Source organism: Octopus sinensis, linkage group LG20 (assembly GCF_006345805.1).
Source record: "Octopus sinensis linkage group LG20, ASM634580v1, whole genome shotgun sequence".
NCBI lineage: Eukaryota > Metazoa > Mollusca > Cephalopoda > Octopoda > Octopodidae > Octopus > Octopus sinensis.
The window spans coordinates 8,619,727-8,645,718 of NC_043016.1; the positions used below are offsets into that span (position 1 = coordinate 8,619,727).

The 25,992-nt window shown below is 38.6% G+C and overlaps 1 protein-coding gene across 1 annotated transcript in view; it reads right to left on the reverse strand.

Moving 5' to 3' along the window:
* LOC115222669 (stromal interaction molecule homolog) overlaps positions 1–25,992 on the reverse strand; it is a 234,029-nt gene that overhangs the window by 110,370 nt on the left and 97,667 nt on the right. The window contains exon 2 of the mRNA XM_036511497.1: positions 16,081–16,193. Within this exon, the coding sequence (XP_036367390.1) occupies positions 16,081–16,193 (113 nt within the window). The remainder of the gene's footprint in view (positions 1–16,080; positions 16,194–25,992) is intronic.

The following is a 25,992-nucleotide window of genomic DNA, read 5'->3' on the forward strand; positions in this document are numbered from 1 at the left end:
GAATGGCAGTGTCTTGGCAGTATATTTCTTTTCCAAAAATATAAACATGGTCTTATATAAAAATTCTACCAAAAATTATTTACCAACAGCGATCCATTCAGCTGGTAGTTCAACAGTACGGAATAAATTTCAATGACATTATGAAATAAAAAAAATCAAACCAATCTATATACAATTTTTCTTCATTTCTTTTTTCTCCGTCTAAACATTCTATCTTTCTTAAACAAAAGCTTTGGCATTTTCCTAATAAACTAATGCCAATAATCAATTCACCATTTCTTATATCAAACTTTCTTTAAAAACAACAATCCTTTATGAAAGGAAAATATTTTACATGAATATTTGTGTGAGTCTCAATAAAATAACACAAGATAAATTTTTAACTCTGACAATTCTCTTCTGTTTTGTTCTGTACATTCACATTATTCTATGAATCCATAAAAATTCAGAACCAACACAGGAACAGTTGTGTGACCAACAAATTAACTCCGCAATGACATATTCCTGGGTTTGATCCCACCAGTGTTTGTGGTACTTTGTGCAAATGTCTTTTACCACAGCATTTGGCTTTCCTCCTGCTTTCTATCACCTTTCCTCCTCTTTTCTTCCTTATTCTCCTTTCCTGTTTCTGATGAAGGGCTAGTGCCCGAAACATTAAAGACTCCTTCCATTTTCTTAAGTATTGTACTAATACGAATAACACATTTGTTAAAACTTGTCACTCTTGTTTTTGATCATTACACACACACACACACACACACACACACACGTACATATGTATGTATGTATGTATGTATGTATGTATGTATGTATGTATGTATGTATGCATGCATGCATGCATGTATGTACATACATATAAGCACACACGACACACACGATAATTTGTTTTATACTTTCTGTATTTTCTTGTAATTCAAAGTCAGCATACATCATGAAAAACAGAAGACTAAAAAATCTCTCTAGTGTCTCACACTCTGATTTCATAGACATTGTTTTGTTCTATTTCCAATTCTTTCTTTTATTTCAATTGTCTGTTTAAGTCAGGCTTCTTATCTAACATCTTCTTCGTCCCCACCTCACAAGCATATCCTCTCTTGTTGGTACATCACTTTACAACATACTAAGATACAATTAAAGTGTCATATTTCTCATCGTCTTTCTCTTTTGTATTTCTGTCCTTCCATTTTAACCTTCCCTCTCCCCATGTCATAAATTTGATCACATATGTCTCTCACTTTATATTTCTTTCTCTCTAAGTCTTTTTCTTCAATTCTCTTTCTTCCTCTCAGCTTCAGCCACTGTACTTTTACTGCCTCGATCAACATCAATGGAAATTGTAGTTGTGATACCAGAACCGGTGGCACATTAAAGAACCATCCAAACGTCGCTGTTGCCAGCACCGCCCTGACTGGCCTCCGTGCCAGTGGTACATAAATAGCACCAATCATGGTCATTTGCCAGCTTCATCTGGCACGTAAAAAGCACCCACTACACTCACGGAGTGGTTGGCGTTAGGAAGGGCATCCACCTGTAAAAATTCTGCCAGATGAGACTGGGCCTGGTGCAGCCTTCCGGCTTCCCAGACCCCATTTGAACCGTCCAACCCATGCTAGCATGGAAAGCGGACGTTAAACGATGATGATGATGACATCACTCATCTGTTATATGTATCTATTTAACCCTTTCATTACTGTATTTCTGTTGAGATGCTCTGTGTTTCTTTCAATTAATTTTAAATATAACAAAGAATTTAGTAAAATAACTTAGTTATCATTAAGCTAGTGTTAGGAACATAAATTGTGACTTAGGTTTGGAGGAAGATTTTAATTCAAAACTTATGGAATCAAGACATTTGTACTCAGAGCCAGTTTCAGCCAGGTTAGTATCAAAAGGGTTAAGAATTGTTTCTCTATTATATATTTAGACCCTTTCATTACTGTATTTCTGTTGAGATGCTCTGTGTTTCTTTCAATTAATTTTAAATATAACAAAGAATTTAGTAAAATATTTTGGTATCATAAAGCTAGTGTTAGGAACATAAATTGTGACTAAGGTTTGGTGAAAGATTTTAATTCAAAACTCATGAAAACAAGACGTTTGTACTCAGAGCCAGAGCCAGTTTCAGACGGGTTGGTAACGAAAGGGTTAAACACATTCACAGCTGTATAGCTAAGAGGTTTGGTTCCAAACCAGATGGTTTCACATTCAGTCTCATTGCATGACACCTTGAGCAAGTGTCTCCTACAATAGCCCTAGGCTAATCAAAGCCATCTTAGTGGATTTAGTAGGCAGAGACTGAAAGTAAAGCTTGTTGTATATACCTTTTACTTGTTTCAGCCATTGAATTGTAGCTATGCTGGGATACCACCTGGAAGGGTTCGGATAAACAAATCAGTCTCAGTACTTTTTTATTTAACCCTGGTTAAAGAAGAAAAAGAAGAAGAAGAAGAAGAAGAAGAAGAGGGGGGGAGGAGAAGAAGAAGAAGAAGAAGAAAAAGAAGAAGAAAAAGGAGCAGGAGCAGGAGCAGGAGGAGAAAAAGAAGAAGAAGGAGAACTTATTCTATTAGTCACTATTGTCGAACTGGTAAGTCACAGGAATGTAAACAAACTAACACCAGTTGTCAAGCAGTGTCAGAGGACAAACATAACATGAAGATACACACACATACATACAAATATATATACACAATGGTTTCTTTTCCTTTCTATGTACCAAATCCACTCACAATACTTTGGTCAGCCTGGGGCCACAGTAGAAGGCAGCATGCAATGGGACTGAACCCAGAATCAAGTGGTTGAGAAACAAACCTCTTACCACATAGCTATGCTTGCACCTATAAATATGTGTGTGTGTGTGTGTGTGTATAACTGTCTCTTGATATCATGATATCATATGTGTGATAGTTGTGAGAGGTGTTCTTCATTTCCAGTCTTCCAAAACTAGAAATGCAGTTATCACTAATTCACTTTCACTTATCAACAGAGTCAATTATTTGCCGAGGCTTTTTCAACTATTTTCAAACAAGATGATGGTCGTGAACCCCCTCCATTTGATAGATCGGTACCTCCAATGCTTCGATTGGTCATCACGCGGGACGAAGTCAAACGAGTTATTCAAGACCTCGATGTCAACAAGGGTCACGGCCCTGACGGCATACACCCACGGGTTATCAAAGCGTTGGCTCCGGTCATCTGCGAGCCCTTAACGCGACTATTCAATATGTCATTGGCGACGAGTGTTATACCTGCACACTGGAGAACAGCGATAATCTGCCCAATTTTCAAGAAAGGGAGCCGCGAAGACCCGCTTAACTACCGACCGGTTTCCCTTACATCAATAATCAGCAAGATGTTCGAAACCATCCTTAAGAAAAGTATGATGCTCCACCTCCTAAACACAGCCTCTATCTCTGATTCCCAACACGGCTTCGTGCCGAAGAGATCATGCTAGTAATGGAAGAATTGGTGACGCGCATCCTCGATGATAGTGATGCTGTTGACATCGTTTTACTGGATTTTGCCAAAGCTTTTGACTCGGTAAACCACCGCCTATTACTTGTCAAGCTTCAAGCATATAGTTTCCATCCGGATATTGTACAATGGGTTGGTGCCTTCCTCTCAGATCGCTCCTTCCAAGTCCAAGTTAATGGTTCGCGGTCCGACGTCTCCAGTGCGAGCAGTGGCGTGCCTCAAGGTTCAGTGCTTGGGTCCTTGTTTTCTTAGTCTTCATAACTGACTTGCGACGCGACCTCACGCAACACACCCTTCTATTTGCCGACGATATCAAACTGGTCGCTCCTCGCGGTAATATAGAGGATCTTCGTCGATGCCTCCACCAAATTTGGAAGTGGTCTAACGATTGGGACCTGTGTCTGAACGTGTCAAAGTGCTGTCATCTGCCTGTCGGCTCTACTCCTGCAACTCAACTTGATTTCGAGCCAGGTCATCTGCTGCTGGAGAGGACCGATCAGGTAAAGGACCTAGGTATCTTGGTGGATTCCTCCTTTTCGCCTTCGGCCCAGTGCGTCCATGCTGCCAACAAAGCACACGGAATCTGTTCTTGATTCGACGGTCATTCGGAATGCTCACAGCAGCCATATTCCTACCACTCTATGTCACGCTGGTGAGACCCATATTGGAGTATGGGATTCAAGCCTCTTCTCCTTATCTCCTCAAAGACATACAGCATCTCGAAAGAGTCCAGAAGCTGGCTACCCGCATGGTTCATGGTCTCAAAAATTTGTCCTACGAAGAAAGGCTGAGGACGCTCGACCTTTATTCTCTTGAAAAACGCCGCCGCCGTAGTGATCTCATTCTCGCCCACAACATCATAAGCGGAAAGTGTAACCTCTCGAAAGAGCTGTTCTTCACTCCTGCTCCAGAGCGTCGGCTGCGGGGTCATTCCGAAAAGCTCTACCTGCGACGATTTCATCTCAATCGAAGGAGAGGAGCTTTCTCCGTCCGGGTTGCGGATCTGTGGAACAAGCTGCCAGACGAGATGGTAAAGATGCCGACGACCGCTTTGTTCAAAGCCTCCCTGGACCTCAAGTGGCCTGAACTCTTTACATGAACACCACCCTGTACTTAACTCCATGTCCCCCTACATGGCCTTGCTATTTGCTTTTGAGCCAAATTAACTAACTAACTAACTAACTTTCTCTCCTAAATGCGAGTATCCATGTAGCCACTAGATAAGAACCTGCTTCTACCCCGACCCCTTCTCTCATACTTTAAAACCCAAACTAGTATAAGGGGATGCTTCTTCAGGTTTCGTAGACTTGTATGGCAACCTCACTGGTGCCTAGTGTAAAGTGGTTGGTGCTAGTGTAAAGTGGTTGGTGCATAGAAACTATGCCAAAGCAGACACAAGACCATGACGCAGTCCTTGAAACTCATCAGGTCCTGTCTACATGTCCAATCCATGCAACATGGAACATGGACATTAAATGATGATGATGGTGATGATGATGATATGTGGGTGTCTGTGTGTATATTTATGCAACATTATATGCAATATTCCTCAAACAGGCAGTTTTGACAATCAAAGTCTCTGAATTTGAAACATTTTCTAAAGTGAAACGCTTGCAACGTCTCCATGTTAATTATGAATTGATTTTGACCAGTAATAACTTTTCATGCAAAGAATACCTAATTCTACCAAGAACAACATACAACCTATGTGTGAACATTGTGTTAAGGACACAAATGCCACATTTTGATGAGCTTTGCGGTTGACTTTTGTTTATCAACACAGCATATGCATTCTGATAGGTAGCTGACGCTGTCTTAAAGCAAAGGACGAATCTTTATCAAGGTTGATGTGAGGAATTAGCAAAATATGCCCCGTGCCGAATTTTCCTCGCTTTTCTGAAAGTGTCAGTAGCAGGTTTCTTGAAAATGACTATGGGAAATTAATCATTCAACCATATTCCTGAAATTATGGGAAAGAAAGAACTGAGGCGAACAGACAGTGCCTGGGAGTCTGGATTATTTGTGTAAAAGAAAGAAAGAAAGAAAGAAAAAGGAAGGAAGGAAGGAAGGAAGGAAGGAAGGAAGGAAGGAAGCAAGCAAGCAAGCAAGGAATGAAGGAAGGAAGGAAGGAAGGAAAGACGGAAGGAAGCAAGGAAGGAAGGAAGGAAGGAAAGACAGAAGGAAGGACGGAAGGAAAGACAGAAGGAAGGACGGAAGGAAGGAAGGAAGAAAGGAAGCAGGAAGGAAGGAAAGAAGAAAGGAAGGAAGGAAGGAAGGAAGGAAGGAAGGAAGGAAGGAAAGACGGAAGGAAGCAAGGAAGGAAGCAAGGAAGGAAGCAAGGAAGGAAGAAGCAGGAAGGAAGGAAGGAAGGAAGGAAGGAAGGAAGGAAGCAAGAAAGGGAAGCAAGGAAGGAAGCAAGCAAGGAAGGAAGCAAGGAAGCAAGCAAGCAAGGAAGAATGAAGGAAGGAAGGAAGGAAGGAAGAAGGACGGAAGAAACAAGGAAGGAAGGAAGACAGAAGAAAGGACGGAAGGAAGAAGGAAGGAAGAAGGAAGCAAGGAGGAAGGAAGAAGAACGAAGAAGGAAGGAAGGAAGAAGGAAGGAAGGAAGGAAGAAGGAAGGAAGGAAGGAAGGAGGGAGGAAGGGAGGAAGGAAGGAAGGACGGAAGGAAGGAAGGACGGAAGGAAGGATGGAAGGAAAGACGGAAGGAAGCAAGAAGGAAGCAAGGAAGGAAGGAAGGAAGGAAGAAGGAAGGAAGGAAGGAAAGAAGCAAGGAAGGAAGGAAGGAAGGAAGGAAGGAAGGAAACAAGGAAGGAAGGAAGGAAGGAAAGAAGGAAGGAAGGAAGGAAGGAAGAAGGAAGGAAGGAAGGGAGGGAGGAAGGGAGGAAGGAAGGAAGGACGGAAGGAAGGATGGAAGGAAAGACGGAAGGAAGCAAGGAAGGAAGCAAGGAAGGAAGGAAGAAGGAAGGAAAGAAGGAAGGAAGGAAGGAAGGAAGGAAAGAAGCAAAGAAGGAAGGAAGGAAGGAAGGAAGGAAGGAAAGAAACAAGGAAGGAAGGAAAGAAGCAAGGAAGGAAGGAAGGAAGGAAGGAAAGACAGAAGGAAGGAAAGACGGAAGGAAGGAAGGAAGCAAGCAAGCAAGCAAGCAAGCAAGCAAGCAAGGAAGGAAGGAAGGAAGGAAAGACGAAAGGAAGGAAGCAAGGAAGGAAGGAAGCAAGGAAGGAAACAAGGAAGGAAGGAAGGAAGGAAGGAAGGACGGAAGCAAGGAAGGAAGGACGGAAGCAAGGAAAGACGGACGGAAGGAAGGAAGGAAGGAAGGAAGCAAGGAAGCAAGGAAGGAAGGAAGGAAGGAAGCAAGGAAGGAAGGAAGCAAGGAAGGAAGGACGGAAGCAAGGAAAGATGGAAGGAAGGAAGAAGGAAAAGGAAGGAAGCAAGGAAGCAAGCAAGCAAGCAAGCAAGGAAGCAAGGAAGCAAGGAAGCAAGGAAGGAAGGAAGGAAGCAAAGAAGGAAGGAAGGAAGGAAGCAAGGAAGGAAGGAAGGAAGGAAGGAAAGACGGAAGGAAGGAAGGAAAATAGACAGAATGATAGATAACACTTCATATTTTACAGAATATTCATTAAGTTTTCTAAAATGACAATTATGAATGGATGTTCATATTTTTGCTTACTTTTCATAATATTTTACTTCTTTTAAAATAAGTTCTTTTCAAACAAAAGTAGCTTTATAACTTAACTATATGTTTTTAATGATAGTGTTATACAATCAGAACAGTTTGGCAAGAGAGGTGGGGACGGAGACAGACCCACAAACGGGCAGTTAACTGTGTCTATATTAAATCTTTATATATAAAACTGTAGTTGTGTGAGTGTCTGTCTCCTACGATTTAGATTCCTAACTACTCCCACATTTTGCGGTGCAGTTTAACCAAATTCGGGTATCTTATAGTCGTGATTCATATCGAGCCTGTCTGGGTATTAGCGCGCGCATCTACGATGAGTCTACGATTTTAAAAATAATTTAACATCATTTTTTATTCCATTTTAATGCATAATTTTTCGTGTCGATGGCGGCGGTTGGCGTCCATGGTCACACACTACCTGCACCTGTTTGCTTCTCCCCCTTCTTCCCTCCCTCGTGAAGCTGTGGGGAAGGGAGTGTAAGGAAATCAATGTCGTAAAGCGTTGTCAAGGAGACTAGCGTTCTTTTAGAACAACGACTTCATGGCTTGAAGACACCAAAACAGAAATGGCTAAGAAAGCCCGAATTGGCATCTATAAGGGAAGTAACTCTCTAAAAATGCTTATATAGTTATTTCCCTTACAAACCCGAGCATACTGCTAGTTGTTAATAAAAGCCTGGTCTCTTGAAGATTTATGCTTCAAAAAATCAATCTCTGGTTGAAATTTATCTAACTAAAATTTCAAATTGTGGGGGGGGGGGGAAATCTATACACACACACACACACACACACACAAACACACTCATATCAACTGCTGAAACACTGAGAGTAAACAGAAATATTTCATACAGGAAAAGTTTAAATTTTCAATTTATTTATCTATTTTCTGTCCCCTCCAAGTCATTCATTTATATTTATGGCTTACATATCCCTAGTTTTTATCATATAAGTCAATAGTAAAGATAAGGAAGAGTCATAAGTTCCTCTGTTATTATGGACAAAAATTTTCAAGTGGTTTTGTTTGCAATATCTTATCCATATGAACCAAAGTCCCTTAAACAGTAGAACATAAACTCCACAGGCTTTTCCCATTTCCTTGCCAAAACTCACTACTATAAATAACTTTCACTATATATTATACTTATATATGTGCGTGTGATCATTACCGCATCACCTTACTAGCACTTGTGCTGGTGGCACGTGAAACAGACACCCACATATCATCATCATCATCATCACCATTTAATGTCCATGTTCCATGTTGCATGGATTGGACATGTAGACAGGACCTGATGAGTTTCAAGGACTGCGTCATGGTCTTGTGTCTGCTTTGGCATAGTTTCTATGGTTGGTTACCCTTCCTAACACCAACCACTTTACACTAGGCACTAGTGGCACGTGAAACATTCGAGCAAGGTCGTCACCAGTGCCACTGGACTGGCTCCTGTGCAGGTGGCACATAAAAAGCACCATTTGAGCGTGGCCGTTGCCAGTACCACCAAACTGGCCCTCGTGCCGGTGGCACGTAAAAGCACCCACTACACTCTCGGAGTGGTCAGCGTTTAGGAAGGGCATCCAGGTGTATAAACTCTGCCAGATCAGATTGGAGTCTGGTTCGCCAGACCTCAGTCAAATCGTCCAACCCATGCTAGCATGGAAAGCGGATGTTAAAAAATGATGATGTGTGTGTGTATTGTGTATGAACTACTGTCATATCTGACAGCAGAGGCTCATCAGTGTCTTCATGAACAATTGCTATAAAAATCTTCAATTAAATAAACAAGCCTTTATTGTTTTAAACTCAAGATATCATTTATCTTTTACTAGTTTCAGTCATTAGACCGTGGCCATGCGGGGGCACCACTTTGAAGAATTCTTTGCCAAATGAATCAACCCAAGAACTTTTTATTTTTAAGTCTGTTATTTTATTAGTCTATTTTTGGTGTACCATTAAGTCAAAGGGATATAAACACCGATTGTCAAGCAGTAGTGGGAAGACAAACACACACACACACATATACATATATGTGACAGACCTCTGTCAGTTTCTATCTACCAAATCTACTCGTGGGACTTTGGTCGGCCACTGGCTATAATAGAAAACACTCCCCCAAGGTTTTGAACCTGGAACAATGTGGTTCTGAAGCAACCTTCTTAACCACACAAACATGCCTGTATCTATGTCTAAGAGAATTTACTTCAGTCTCTCTACGTTCTGATTTCAAATTCTACCAAGGTTGATTTTTGCCATAGACTGTAGCAGGGGTAGGGTTTAATTCAATTAGCTGTGTAACTGTCTCCTAGAAATAATAGCTGGCCTCAATATCCTCTGAACAATTACTGCTTAAAGAAACCTGCAGTGAAATATGTTGACTATTGTGTGTCAAGGACTTCTTAACAAAAGTAGTAGAATAAAATAATGAAAGAAATGTTAAAATAACAATGAAATCAAATTTCATGACTGTTACAGACAGGAAGATGGGTGGCGAAAAAAGGGTGGGTATATAGATAGATGGACAGAAAAATAGATAGATTTTATTATATAATATTATATATATATATATATATATATAAAGAAATGAGCAAAACAGATGAACAGTTAGATAGACTGATGGATAAATAGATGGGTAGGTGGATAGACAAGTTAGCATGCCGAGAGAAATGCTTAGCGGTATTTAACCTGCTGCTATGTTCTGAGTTCAAATTCCACCGAGGTCGACTTTGCCTTTCATCCTTTCGGGGTCGATTAAATAAGTACCAGTTATGCACTGGGGTCGATGAAATCGACTTAATCAGTCTGTCTGTCCTTGTTTGTCCTCTGTGTTTAGCCCCTTGTGGGTAGTAAAGAAATGGGTAAGTAAGTAGGCAGCAACAAAATTTTTTGGCTGCCAATACAGCCAAAACTACATCTGGCTCCGTGATGCAAAACTTCTCATGCTTTGACTATCAGTTAAAGATGTCTTCGAATATTTTCTAAAAATTGTATTATTTTTATATTTGTCCAAGAATCAAAAATGTGAAACTCAGGTCAATGATTTACGACTTTTTCTTTTATTATCAACTTCCAAAAAAATTCTAATATTTCCTTCTAGTAATACCAATAACTACTTTTTCTCTTTTTGTTTATATTCATATACTTTAGCTCTTTTATCTATTCACAGACTGCTAAAATACCTATTTCTTTACTCCCCACAAGGGGCTAAAGACAAAGAGGACAAATAAGGACAGATAAAGGGATTAAGTCGATTACATCAACCCCCAGTGCGTAACTGGTACTTAATTTATCGATCCCGAAAGGATGAAAGGCAAAGTCAACCTCGGTGGAATTTGAACTCAGAACATAACGGCAAACGAAATACAGCTACACATTTCACTCGGTTTCTGCTAAAATTCCAGTTGATAATGGAACAGCTGCAGCTGCTGAATTTTGTCACATTTTACCTACCAAAAAATTTCCTGCATTTTCCAAAAAGGGAATATTTGAATTACTCTTTACTCTTTTACTTGTTTCAGTCATTTGACTGCGGCCATGCTGGAGCACCGCCTTTAGTCGAGCAAATCGATCCCGGGACTTATTCTTTGTAAGCCCAGTATTTATCCCATCGGTCTCTTTTGCCGAACCGCTAAGTGACGGGGACGTAAACACACCAACATCGGTTGTCAAGCAATGCTAGGGGGACAAACACACACACAAACACACACACATACATATATACGACAGGCTTCTTTCAGTTTCCGTCTACCAAATCCACTCACAAGGCATTGGTCGGCCTAGGGCTATAGCAGAAGACACTTGCCCAAGATGCCACGCAGTGGGACTGAACCCGGAACCATGTGGTTGGTTAGCAAGCTACTTACCACACAGCCACTACTTAATAGAAAGAAAAAAAAGTAAGAAAAATCCGATTTCATGAAAAGGGAGACAGCATGCATTGGAAGTGGGATCAAAATTATACAACCTAAATAACATAAATTAGGTTTTAAATCCAGATGAATCCTCCCAACCATTTAAAGGTTTACAGTAGCCTGAGATATTTCTTTTTAATGGAACAAATTGAGACAAATTTCAAAAAATTAACTGCAGTTTTCTAAGTTTCCTGAAGAATTCCAAGAAACTTTTTTGTGCCATTTGAAAAGACTAGTAACCCCTAAGGCATCAATAAAGCTGTTTGTAACAGGCTGAGGAGATCCAATAAGATTGAAACATAGCCATTACTTCCACCAGTCTGCTCTCATGACTATCTTCTACCATTTACATCAAGTTTTTATTTCCCTAAAATTTTTGATTAATTGATTTTATTGTGGTTATCTTCTCTGCAATTTTCTTTTTTTGAATTTTTAAAAGACCCTTAATATTTTTCTTTATTTTTTTTTTTATTAATTTCACGAATAATCCTAGTTAATAGTAACCTTTCACCAAAGAAGAAAGAAGCAGAAGAAAGAGAAAGAAAACAAAAATGATAACAACAATAAAAAAAAAACAAAGAAAACGATGGCAACAAAGAAGGATGACAACGAAGAATGAAGGAGGACAGGGAGAAGAATGAGTAGAAAAAAGCTAGCTGTCAGAAAAGCAGACAGTAATAATAATAATAATAATAATAATAATAATGATAATAATAATAATAATAATAATAATAATAATAATAATAATAATAATAATAGAACAGTAAATATATTATTACATGAAGAACAAGTTTTAGCAACTTACAGAATAAATCAAAGCCAAATAGAAAAATAAACAAAAAAAAAAAGAAAATACAAACAAAACGGGTTTGGATAATTTAAATTCGGTAAACATAACTTAGAACTGGTTCCTTGCATTGGCTGTAATTTGTAATAGTTTGCTCTTGTGAGTAATTTTAATATGGACCGTTTACAGTTACAAGAATAATTTTGGTAACATGGCAAAACAAACTTCGCCTTTGATTTCCGAATGAAAATAATCTGGATACAATAGAGGTGAATGTTATCTTGCACAGTTGTTGCTGTTATTTAGCCCCAGGTAACTCAGATCCAGTGAACCTATACTCAAAAGGGAGTTCCATCTGTTACCATCCTATCTTTTATTCAAAGAATGATTCTATCTTGCTTTTTATCTTTTACTTATTTCAATCATTGGACCTGTGGCCATGTTGGGGCACACCCTTGAAGGGTTTTAGTTAAGCAAATCTACCCCAGTACTTTCTTTTCTTTTTTTTTTTCTTTTTTTTTGTATCAATCTCCTTTGCCAAGCCATTTAGAGACGGGAATGTAAACAAACCAACACCAATTATCAAGCAGTGGGATACAGACACAAACACAAAGACACATATACACATTGTGTGTGTGTGTGTGTGTGTGTGTGTGTGTGTGCGCGTGTGTGTGTGTGTGTGCATGCGTGTGTGTGTACAGACAGACAGATACACACACACATATATGATGGACTTCTTTCAGTTCCTATTTCTTTACTACCCACAAGGGGCTAAACACAGAGGGGACAAACAAGGACAGACAAACGGATTATGTCGATTACATCGACCCCAGTGTGTAACTGGTACTTAATTTATCGACCCTGAAAGGATGAAAGGCAAAGTCGACCTCGACCGAATTTGAACTCAGAACGTAGCGGCAGACAAAATACTGCTAAGCATTTCGCCCGGCGTGCTAATGTTTCTGCCAGCTCAGTTCCTGCCTACCAAATCCTCTTACAAGGCTTTGGTCAGCCTTTGACTAGACACTTACCTGAGGTGTTACTCAGAGGGACTGAACCCAAAACCATGTGGCTGGGAAGCAAACCTCTTACCAAACAGCCAGGCTCACACCTATATCTAGCACTATAATTATTCATTATATCTATCCTTGGGTATTGTTTAGCCTGGGGTAAACCCTGATCCAATAAACCCCATGGTGCAAACCGTTCCTTGTCATGACATCACGTCTTTGTTTGTCCTCATCCCAGTTAATCTACCAAAATCTTACTATCTTGAGATTGAAGATGATAAGATGTAACTTGAAGCACATTTCTCAGCTATTTTGATATTTCCAGCAGAGCAGCTTTAATAAGCTCTTGCAATTCACCTCATTCCTTGCTGACATGTCGTTTTTTTGAAGGTTGCTAAAATAAATATTAGCGAGATATTTAGGTCAGTTTAGGTCAGCTTGAACTCTTCCTCTATATGGAAAAGAATTACTTTGTAGACACAAATGAAACAAGATATTTTTTGTTTTTATTGGTTTTTTTAACCATTTGGTGAGAGAGAGAGAGAGAGAGAAGAGGACAGTTTTCCATGACCTTTTTTTCAGAGTCTCCAAGTTGAGTGGAGGAAGGGAGAAAGTTACCCTCAGATCAGAGATCTGACCCAAGAATTGCTGTATTCTTCGATGGGTCTAACCGCTCAGCAGTTAAACTGGCCATATTCCAACCCAAAATATTATGCATGCTTTATGTTGAAACCGACTAGATCTGTCCTCTACACCTTCCCTACAATGTCATTCTAAGCATAAACAATCGCATAATCAAAATCTCAAAGCTATGAAATAATGCAAGATTATAATTCAAAGCAATGTGAATAAAGAAGCATTACATTCGAAAAGGTAATCAAAAGCTAACAGATTAGACGTAAGGCTGCACAAGGGAGCTTCAGTAGGACTTCTTTTTTTTCTCCTGAGTCTTGCTTGAAGACATCCTCCACTGCCAGTTTTATACCTTTTCTCTGCTAGAGAGCTACATAGCCAGGCAACTAACATTGGAGTTGTTTCCCCCAGCTTGTGTTCTTGTTAGCATATTTTTTTTCTTTTCTTTTTTTTCTTTTACTTGTTTCAGTCATTTGGAGTGAAATGAATTGTCTTGCTCAACTCAAATGGAAGTGGAGTCAATAAAACAAGTACCAATCGAGTACTGGGTCACTGTAACCAACTAGCCCCTCTCAACAAAATTTCAGGCCTTGTGCCTATAGTAGAAAGAATGATTATTATTATTATTATTATTATTATTATTATTGTTATTATTATTATTATTATTATTATTATTAAGGCAGCAAACTGGCAGAAACATTAGCACGTTGGTGAAGATACTTAGTGGTATTTCATCTGTTGTCATCTTCTGAGTTCAAATTCCACTAAGGTTGGCTTTGCCTTTCAACATTTTTGGGTTCAATGAAAAAAGTAGCAGTCGGGCACTAGGGTCAATGTAATTGATAAACTCCTTTCCCTAAAATTTCAAGCCTTGTGTTAGAGTAGAAAGGATTATCATCATCATCATTCTCATCTTCATCATAATATTTTAACACCTGTTAAATTTGGTGAATAACTAGAGGAGATTTATTATTATGAAATAATAATTCAGTTCTCCATGGTTCCAAATCCAGAAAAGAGAGGCAGCCAAATCATCATAACATTAATTCTTCTGTTATTATATTTCTGTTAAAATATTTGCCTTAATTTTGAAAATTACGAAGATTTAATTAGACAACAAAATATCAAGCTGATGTTTGAGACATCATAAATTAGCATGAAATTTTGATGATTCAATCCCAATTAAGACTTTCCAACATGAAATTTTGACGGAAGGCTTTAATTTGGTTCACTTTAAAATAGGAAATGTGTATCACCGAGCCAAATGTAGTTTTGAGTGAGCTGTATTTAAATGAGGTAACGGAACAAAGTGAATAAATGGTAAACAAATTTAGGTCAATTAAGTTCTTTTATCTCCTATCTTGTTTCAGTCATTAGACTGTGGCCATGCTGGGGCACTGCCTCAAAGAATTTTAGTAAAATGAATTGACCCTGGCATTTCTTTCTTTTTTGAAGCCTGGTACTTATTCTGTTAGTCACTTTGCTGAACTGCTAAGTTACAGGGATGTAACTACACCAACACCAATTTTTAAGTGGTTTGGGAAGGGGACAAACATAGGCATAAACACACACATACACACACACACACACATATATATATACAACAGGCTTTTTCCAGTTTCTGTCTACCAAATTCACTCTGCAGGTTTTGATCGACACAAAGCTATAATAGAAGACACTTGTCTAAAGGTGTTACACAGTGACACTGTACCAAGTACTCTGCAACTTCTAACCACACAACCATGTCTGCACCTACTATTCCATGTTTAAAAATAAACATGATCTTGTAGTGATGCTACTTTTGGAAGTTTTCAGCGCGCATGCACAGAGTTGGATTACTTCTGGTAGGCCGCCGGAAGTTCCCTCATGTGCATGCACAGAGAACTGCAAACTGAAAGCGTTCCTGCTAAATCTGCCTTTTTGAATCAGCAACCCTACCGAGTGGACGTGACCAACCTTCTCTCAGGGAAAACCCTACATATAGAGAAGCTCTCTTCTAAGTGGAAACGGAGATGGTAATTTTGGTTCACACAAATGAACATTTGTGAACGGTCTTGTGGACTTGGCTACCGGTTCGCCCTTAAGGAAAATATATGTGTATATATTTTGTATTTGCGAAACCCGCAAAAAAATAAAGTCTTATTTATTGCTATTGAAGACAGTCGAATTTTGGTTCTCCCTTCGACAATTGTATGTGACAAGATAAGACAGACACCCCTCAAGTGTTCCTGAGACATTCATCCTGTTACAATCTTGTATCAAAATGACTCAGCATTATTATTGGACAGAGTGAGAGGCTGAGTTTGAAAGAAACAGAGAGAATAAGAATAAAAAGCCATCACCATCACATATTCTGTTGGATGGTGACAGGGAAACAGTTTTGTTTTCCCTCTCTTTAGCATGTAAACTAAAGTGTCATTAACTCTACTTTAAGGACCTAATGCTTACCTTTAATTTTATGGCAATAAGCAGATGGAATAAGTTGAAAAGGAAAAAAAAAAAAAAGAAATATGAAAAAGGTGAAAATATATACAAAAAAACTACCTGAAAACTAAACAAAAAAATTAAGCCAAAACAATATGTGATATATTTTTTTACCTCATCACTTTCTGTTTGATCAACGTTGCCATTCCTATCATCATCAATCAAATCATGTAGTGTCTTGATAGCATTGAAGTTTTCCTTGTCTTTTAAACAGGATGGATTGTGATCTGCAAGGAGAGAAGAATAAACATCAATAAATGTCACCTACTTTTGAAACATTAATGGTTGGTTGGTTGGGTTGGGTTGGGTTGGGTGAGGTTTAGAATAGGTTGCTCTGCATTAGAGGATATCTGCAAAGTCATGTGCCCTGGGGTCAATTTGTTCAACTAAATGCGGTGCTCCAGCATAGTCACAGTCAAATGATTGAAACAAATAGAAGAAGAATATGGTACAAAGAAGCTGAGAAATAAAATGAGTATGAAAGGATTTAGTTGTTAGGCATGGAGTAGATGAGAGAAAACTTCATTGGTGTAGATATGTGATGCATAAGGAAGATAACAGATGAATGCAAAAGTGCTTTAAAGGCATGTGGCCTAGTGGTTAGGGCAATGCACTCATAATCGTAACATTGTGGTTTCAATTCTTGGACTGGGTAGTGACTTAGTCCTTGAGCAAAATACTTCATTTCATATTGCTCCAGTCCCCTCAGCTGTAAATGGATTCCAGCAATAACAGGGAAGTTAACCTTGCAATGGACTGGTGTCCCATCCAGGAAGGAGAGTTGTAATTTCGGTTATTCATGTGCCATTGAAACTGGGTTGAGGCCTGGCTTTATGAATCCTCATGCTCGCTAAAAAGAAGTGCTAACATCAAACGGAAGAGGAGAATGAAGACAGATTTGGACAAAACTTACGAAAATTGATCCTCACAGAAATAGATGACAATGACAATGACCTGCAACAAATGAGGGGACGTAGTATTGGAAATGGCCTGATATAAAAGTATGAATGGAGGGACGCAGAGAGGATAGAGATCTAGATATGCAGTAAAACCACTTAGAAGAGAAAGAAATCTCCCAGATGAGAGACATACAAACTTGTGGAGATCTCATTACAGGCAAATGTGAAGGAAAAAAGCCTTCTGATAGAAAACCACAAGTTGAATCATTTCCAATCATTTGTCCTTGAGTGTCACTGGATATTTAACTATGGATACTTTTAAGAGTGGCATATTGACATACAAACATATGTCTCGGTAATTCAGTAATGAACAGATGTCCTGTTAATGAGACAGGGTGTCATTTGACACGATAAAACAATAATCATGTATATGTGTGTACTTATGTGGTTTTAATTTTCATGCTTCTCACCAACATAAGCCTACCTACCAATCCCTAAACACACAAACCACTAGCATTGAAATTTAAACATCAACTAGGTAATCACAGATACACACACATACATATATATATACTTACACACATATACATACATATACACACACACTTGTGTGTTTTGATTTATACATATTTACATCTATACTCATATACATTCGCATGTGTGCATGTATACATGTTTACATACCACTGGCTAAATCTCTGGAATGTTTATATATTGTAACAATTTCATTAATGCATCGTAATTGCAGTTTTCCAATTAGTTGTATCCTGACTGGTTGTGTGAAGCCCAGTTTCCTCTAAATTGGTACCAAGGTGACCGGTTATAAAACCAAATGCCCCAATAATCACAGGTGTAAATCTAAATTTATAGTCCCAGTGTTTTATCCGATTTCTCATTAGTTTGGCATAGATGTTTGCTCTTCTTTTATGCTTAACATTACATTAACATCTGCCAGCAACTAATTCCTACAGCCATGCACATTCACTTTTATCTGTCCTACATCATAACATCTGATCTTTTGTATGTACTGTGTATGTGAATCGGGTATTGTATGTCTACGTGTATCTTTGATTGTATGAATCTGAGTGAATATGTAAGCATAACTCTTTATATAAGTATATATATATATATATATATATATATATATATACATATATCACCGTGATCGCCATGACCGACCAGGCTATCAGATGTTGCTACACATCGCTGGTCACAATGCGCTTCGCATTGTTGTAGCCTTCAAATGACACCACCCCGCTGGCTAGCGAGCAGGCACAACAGAGAAAGAATGAGAGAAAGTTGAGGCGAAAGAGTACACCAGGGATTCACCCACACCACCCACCTGTTGGAGCCTCGTGGAGCTTTTAGGTGTTTTTGCTCAATAAACACTCACAACAGCGGCTGGGAATCGAGACCGCGATCATACAACCGCAAGTCTGCTGCCCTAACCACTGGGCCATTGCACCTCCACATATATATATATATAGGCATAGGAGTGGCTGGTGCTAAGTAGCTTGCTTACGAACACATGGTTCCGGGTTCAGTCTCACGTTTGGCACCTTCTACTATAGCTCGGCCGACCAAAGCCTGTGAGTGGATTTGGTGGACAGAAACTGAAAGAAGTCCATCGTATATATGTATATATATATATATATTTGATTTGAAAAACCCACTAGAATGGGAGAAAGCGCTAATAATTGAATAATATGATCTGAATGATATGATATATATGTAAAAAATGTAATATATAAATAAATATCTATAAATATGAACCATTCGATCTTCTGATTACCTCATTTCTCCTAATATATATATTATATATATATATATATATATATATATATATATATATATTAGGAGAAATGAGGGTAATCAGAAGATAGAATGGTTCATATTTATAGATATTTATTTATATATTACATTTTTTACATATATATATCATATCATTCAGATCATATTATTCAGATTATTAGCGCTTTCTCCCATTCTAGTGGGGTTTTCAAATCAAATATATATATATATACATATATACGATGGACTTCTTTCAGTTTCTGTCCACCAAATCCACTCACAAGGCTTTGGTCGGCCCGAGGCTATAGTAGAAGGTGCCAAACAGTGAGACTGAACCCGGAACCATGTGGTTCGTAAGCAAGCTACTTAGCACACAGCCACTCCTATGCCTATATATATATATATATGTGGAGGTGCAATGGCCCAGTGGTTAGGGCAGCAGACTTGCGGTTGTAGGATCGCGGTCTCGATTCCCAGGCCGGCTGTTGTGAGTGTTTATTGAGCAAAAACACCTAAAAGCTCCACGAGGCTCCAACAGGGTGGGTGGGTGGTGATCCCTGCTGTACTCTTTCGCCTCAACTTTCTCTCATTCTTTCTTCTGTTGGCCTGCTCGCTTAGCAGCGGGGTGGTGGTGTATTTGAAAGCTACAACAATGCAAAGCGCATTGTGACCAGCGATGTGTAGCAACATCTGATAGCCTGGTCGGTCACGGCGATCACGGTGATATATGTATATATATTATATATATTATATATATATATATATATATATATAATATATATATATATGTTTGTATGTCAGTGTTGTTTCCCAACATCGCTGACAACTGATGCTGGGTGGTTACATCCCCGTAATGCAGTGGTTCGGCAAAAGAGACCGATAGAAAAGTACTGGGCTTACAAAGAATAAGTTGGAGTTATACTCCCTAATATTATTCATTATCATTATTATATTATATATATATATATATAATATATATATATATTATATATATATATAGTGAGGAGTGAGCATGTGTGAGAGAGAGAGAGAGAGTATATGTGTGATTGCATGTGAGTCTGTGTACATGTAAGAGTGTATACGTGGTGGGAGTGTGTGTAGTGTGTGAAAATGTGTGCGTGTGTATGTGAGTGAGTGTGTGTGTGTGTGTGTGTGTGTGTGAGAGAGAGAGAGAGAGAGTATGTGTGTGACTGCATGTGAGTATATATGAGTGAGAGCATGTGTGTGATTGCATGTATGTGAAAGTGAGCATGTGACCATGTGAGGACGTGTGAGTGAGTGAGTTTGTGAGGGGGCATGCATGCTTGCATGTGTGTTACATACAAACACACAGGAAAAGTAAGACTGCATGTCGAACAGATATCGTATAAACCATAAATAAACTGGAAGCAAACTGGAAAACAGTTTATGATGTAACAACCAGGAGTGGATTTAATGGAAATGCTAATGTTTTCACAAAGAAACAATAAAAAAAAAAACCACACACGCACACGCACAAAGATGCAATATATGATTCCATTGTAAGGCACAGTGGCTCCATTCAATGAAGCATAAATCAATAATTTGCACCAATCATTTCCATATAACAAGAAACAGTGAAAATACAGGACTGAAATGTTGACAACGAAGAAGTGACAAAAATACAAGAATCGTATATACAGTGTCATTTACTATTATTTATTTCTTTATTGCCCACAAGGGGCCAAACACAGAGAGGACAAACAGGGACAGACAAACGGATTAAGTCGCTTACATCGACCCCAGTGTGTAACTGGTACTTAATTTATCGACCCCGAAAGGATGAAAGGCAAAGTCGACCTCAGCAGAATTTGAACTCAGAACGTAACGGCAGACGAAATACCTATTTCTTTACTACCCAAAAGGGGCTAAACACAGAAGGGACAAACAAGAACAGACAAACGGATTAAGTCACTTACATCGACCCCAGTGTGTAACTGGTACTTAATTTATCGACCCCGAAAGTATGAAAGGCAAAGTCGACCTCGGCAGAATTTGAGCTCAGAACGTAACGGCAGACGAAGTACCACTAAGCATTTCACCTGGCGTACTAACGTTTCTGCCAGTTACTATTATTGTTATAGTATAGGGCTGAAAACAGAGATAGTTGTTGTTATAGTACAGGGCTAACAATTAAAATAGTTAATCATAGATGCAAGCATGACTGTGTGATAAGAAGCTTGCTTCCCAACCACATGGTTCTGGGTTCGGTACCACTGCATGGCACTTTGAGCAAGTGTCTTCTATTACAGCCACAGTCCAACCAAAAGCCTTGTGAGTGGATTTGGTAGAAAGAAGCCCATTGAGCATGTGTGTGTGTGGGGGGGAGTATATCCCCTTACTGCCACTTGACAACCGATGTTGGCGTGTTTATATCTCTGTAACTTAACAGTTCAGCAAAAGAGACTGATTGAATAACTACAGGCTTTAAAAACAAAAAAAGCAGAGGCGTAGGAGTGGCTGTGTGGTAAGTAGCTTGCTTACGAACAACATGGTTCTGGGTTCAGTTCCACTGCGTGGCACTTTGGGCAAGTGTCTTCTACTATAACCTCGGGCCGACTAAAGCATTGTGAGTGGATTTGGTAGATGGAAACTGAAAGAAGCCTGTCGTATATATATATATGTGTGTGTGTGTGTGTGTGTGTTTGCGTGTCTGTGTTTGTACCCCCAACATCGCTTGACGACCAATGCTTGTGTGTTTATGTCCTCGTAACTTAGCGGTTCAGCAAAAGGGACCGATAGAATAAGTCCTGGGGTCGATTTGCTCGACTAAAGGCGGTGCTCCAGCATGGCCACAGTCAAAATGACTGAAACATGTAAAAGAGTAATAGAGTAAAAAAAGAGAGGGTTGATTCATTTAGCTAAAATTCTTCAAGTTGTGCCCCAGCATGGTTACAGTCTAATGACTAAAACAAATAAAACCAAAATATGAAATAATTTGTCGTAATGTAAGCCTCACCAGAAGACTATGCTGTTGAAGCGTAAAGATGAACTAAGAGTGAGTTATAACAATTTAGGATTGACTTACAGAATTCATGATTTAAGTGGGCCCAGTTTTCTTAGAGTGTTAGGAAACAATGGGCCAAAGCAATTGCTTATCTGGAGTTCTTCATCTGAAATTTTTCCTGCCGTCTACTCACCCTGCAATGAATTTCTGCTTACTAGGGTAAACTATGAAAATGCAAGAACTGTATAGGGAAAACATTGAAAAAAAACCCAAAAAAAACTGAATATGACCATGGAAAATTTAAGACTTTCTCTTTTAATGACAGAGGAGGAAGAGTAGCATCCCAAGTGCTCTTTTTTTTTTTTTTTTAGGGTATCTCTGACTGGTGTAGGAAGAAAAGAAGCTGATGCAAAACCTGATCTAAGTGCTTGCAATAGAGTGCATTCCACTAAAGGCATTCATGGGCCAGATAGTGGTGGTAAACTGAATGACTAAATCAAGTCTACCACTGTAAGGCTTGACTACAGAAAATATTAATTTATGTAGGGCTGACTATGGAAAATGTTAGGCAGCTGAGGCGACCATGGAACATGTTATAGTGTTGGGGTGACTATGGAAAGCATAATAGAGCTAGAGTGACTATGAAAAATGTTATAAATTGTGGTGAGAAGGTATAGTGCTTTGGAGGTATAATATCATTTAGGAGTGTACAAGCATGGAGAAGTAGACATTAAGATGATGGTTTATAATATATCAATCATCATCATTGATATATTATAAACAATACATTCAAAAGAGATGTCTCAAGAATTCAATCACTACCACCATCCACAACAAGTCATTTTCAGGACACTTGACCATTTAACATCCTACTACTATCATGGCACTAACGCATTCTTCTTCTTCTTCTTCTTCTTTGCCAAGAATTCACAACGAACCCACAAGAGTAAACAAGAGAGACAGAGACAGGCAGAAACAAGGAAAATGCCACTTGTATTTGAATACTATGCAAATATTCTTTTAAAAAAACTTTTCTTTTGATTTTTTCAAAAATTAAATTGTTTTCCATACTTACAGTTGAAAAAGCCTCAATGACTGAAACCGGTATTGAAATGTTTTTTTTCTAAAATTATTTTAGCATTTTCTACCTTGACTTTTTTCCATATATATCAACTTGTGTGTTCCTTTTCAACCTTCTACATAATATATATATATATTATATATACACACATATACATATATATGACAGGCTTCTTTCAGTTTCTGTCTGCCAAATCCACTCACAAGGTTTTGGTCAGCCTGAAGCTATAGTGGAAGACACTTGTCCAAGATGCCATGCAAGAAGACTCAACATAAAGCTATGTTTGCACCTCTCTCTCTCTCTACATATATATATATATATATATAGAAGAACTAATACATACAGATAGGTGCATACTTCTACATGTATGAGAGTACATGTTTATATCTGTGCATGAATGTCTATATGAATGCGTGTTGTGTATGCATGTGCACACATCTGCAGTGCATACATCTGTTTGCCAACTATTTTTCTATACACAAAGACTAATGTATAACATCTGTGATTTGGGGAAAGCAATAATCTAGACGGATATAGTGACCTAAAAATAAATGAATATTTCTTTTATCACCAGTAGAAGTTGGCATTATAATTAGGAAAGAATCCTTATTTCGATTCTAAGACTTTGAAATGTCAGCCTGCAAAGCACTGTTGTACAACAATTGAGAAGAGCCAACAATGGCAATGAGTTTTCTACAGACTATTTCATTCAACAGCTTCATATAATAAACATGTGAAAGAGAGATTCAGAGAATGAGTGTATGACACAAAGAGAAAAAAAGAGAGAGAGAGAACAAAAGAGTAGAGGAGATATAGAGAGGGAGGGAACAAAAGAGAACAAGAGATTGAGAGAGAGAGAGAGAGAGACAAACAGACACAGAGATAGCAAGGAAAAATTAAGAAAAATTAATTAAAAAAGTGAGAGAGAGAGAATGAAAGAAAAATGAGACTGAGAAAGAGAGAAGTCATTAAGAAAGAGAGTGAGAAAAAGAGAATGAAAGTTTGAAGAGAATGAAAGATTAAAAGATAATTAGAGAGAAAGAAAGAGAAAGGGAGAGAGCAGGAGAGACAGGGGAAAAAATGAGAATTACAGACAATTGGAAGAGAGTAATCCCATTATTGAATATTGTGGAATTAAGATGGAGACTAAGTGAACTGTAGTTAGTTGATTATGTGGAGGCAAACAGTTATGGTAGAATTTAAGATAAAACGAAAACATTTGGAAGAACTATCTAATAACTTGAAAGAACACAGTAGCAGGAATATTTTTACAGAATTCTTCCATATTGTTCCAGTCAGGGAAAATAAATATCATCATCATCATTGTCATTATGTTTTACATCTGCTTTTCCATGCTGGCATGGGTTGGATGAGACTTCTTGAGGTTTTAGCTCCAGGGCCAGCAAAATACTTCAGCCCTCTTCAGTTGTTTTGACCAGTAACATTTTCCTCGGGGCAGCAAATTGACTCCACTGGTTTCTGCAGTTTTCTCTACATTCAGCTGTGTGATATAGGCTTCTCTTATGTCCATTATGAATGTTCTGCATCATGTAGTTTTTTGATCTTCCTCTCTTTCTTTCTCCCCTCCAATGGCATTTTAGGAAAGCTACTTTGGAATGGCACTGTTCCGGTGGCCAGAGCATATGAAATATGCTAGTTTCAAATTTCAGTCTGGGACGATTTCACTGAGCGTTTCGATGCTGGCTCACTTTAGAATACCTTCAATTGCTTACCCTCCACAATATTCAAATATAACCCACTTTAAAATACTCTTCACATATCTGGGATGGTGATGTGGTCACTATTCATCAAACATTCATTTAGTGAATTGACAAAGACTTATTTAACAACAGACTCTTAGCACTGGGAGCATAATATATTTTTTTTTCTTCTTTATTACATTAACATTTGTTCCTCTGAGTAATGAAGTACATCAAGTGCAAGAATCCATCACTACAGGGACCACAGCCACTACAATCCAACGACTACAGTTGTTGCAACTGCGTTGCTTTGAAAACTAAGGAATGCCTTTAACTTATTCTTTCTTCTTCAGAGCTATATATATATATTTCTTTATTGCCCACAAGGGGCTAAACATAGAGGGGACAAACAAGGACAGACAAAGGGATTAAGTCGATTACATCGACCCCAGTGCATAACTGGTACTTAATTTATCGACCCCGAAAGGATGAAAGGCAAAGTCGACCTCGGCGGAATTTGAACTCAGAACATAACGTCAGACGAAATACTGCTAAGCATTTCGCCCGGCGTGCTAACGTTTCTGCCAGCTCGCCACCTTATAGCTATATAACACTCAGAATTCTCTTCCAACCCACATATTTTACCTGAGACATCAATAACAGAAGTTCAAAACAGAACATCAACCATATTGCTCCTATGTCATCATCATCATCATCGTTTATAGACACATTACACTTGCATCATACACAACGACAGCCACACCACACCCTGTTCTTTCTTTAATGCCATAACTTCAGCAACCATCACTTAAAACTGCTACCTTCCATGAAGGGTACTGACCATGGTTTTCAAAGGACACTTTTATGTCACTCTCTCATGGGTCACTTCCTTAAAATGATGGTTTGATTGACTCGAAAATCTGAGTGCCACAAGCTGTGCCCAGCTATACCTATTTCTTTATTACCCACAAGGGGCTAAACACAGAGAGGGCAAACAAGGACAGACACACGGATTAAGTTGATTACATCGACCCCAGTGCGTAACTGGTACTTATTTAATCGTCCCTGAAAGGATGAAAGGCAAAGTCGACCTCGGTGGAATTTGAACTCAGAATGTAGCAGAAGACGAAATACTGCTAAGCATTTCACCCGGCATGCTAATGATTCTGCCAGCTCGCCGCCTATACCATAGTGCCCAGCTATGCCATCGTCCAGCTTATCTAGGAGTACCAAAAACAAGATTGTGCTGAATCCCTTTCACTTCTGACTAGAATTTTTTAAAATACTATTCCCATACACACATGTACATACACACATGCATACACATGAGCATATTATATATATATATATATATTATATATACATGCGTAACCGTTTGCATTAATTACACCCACATGAACATACACACACACACTTATGCATATATCATATTACAACTAATTGGAAAATTTTAAAAGCCACATGTCATTAAGTTGTTGAAATAATTATTTCTTCATTTACTATACATACATACATACATACATACATACATACATACATATATATATATATATATATATAGAGAGAGAGAGAGAGAGAGAGAGAGTGAGG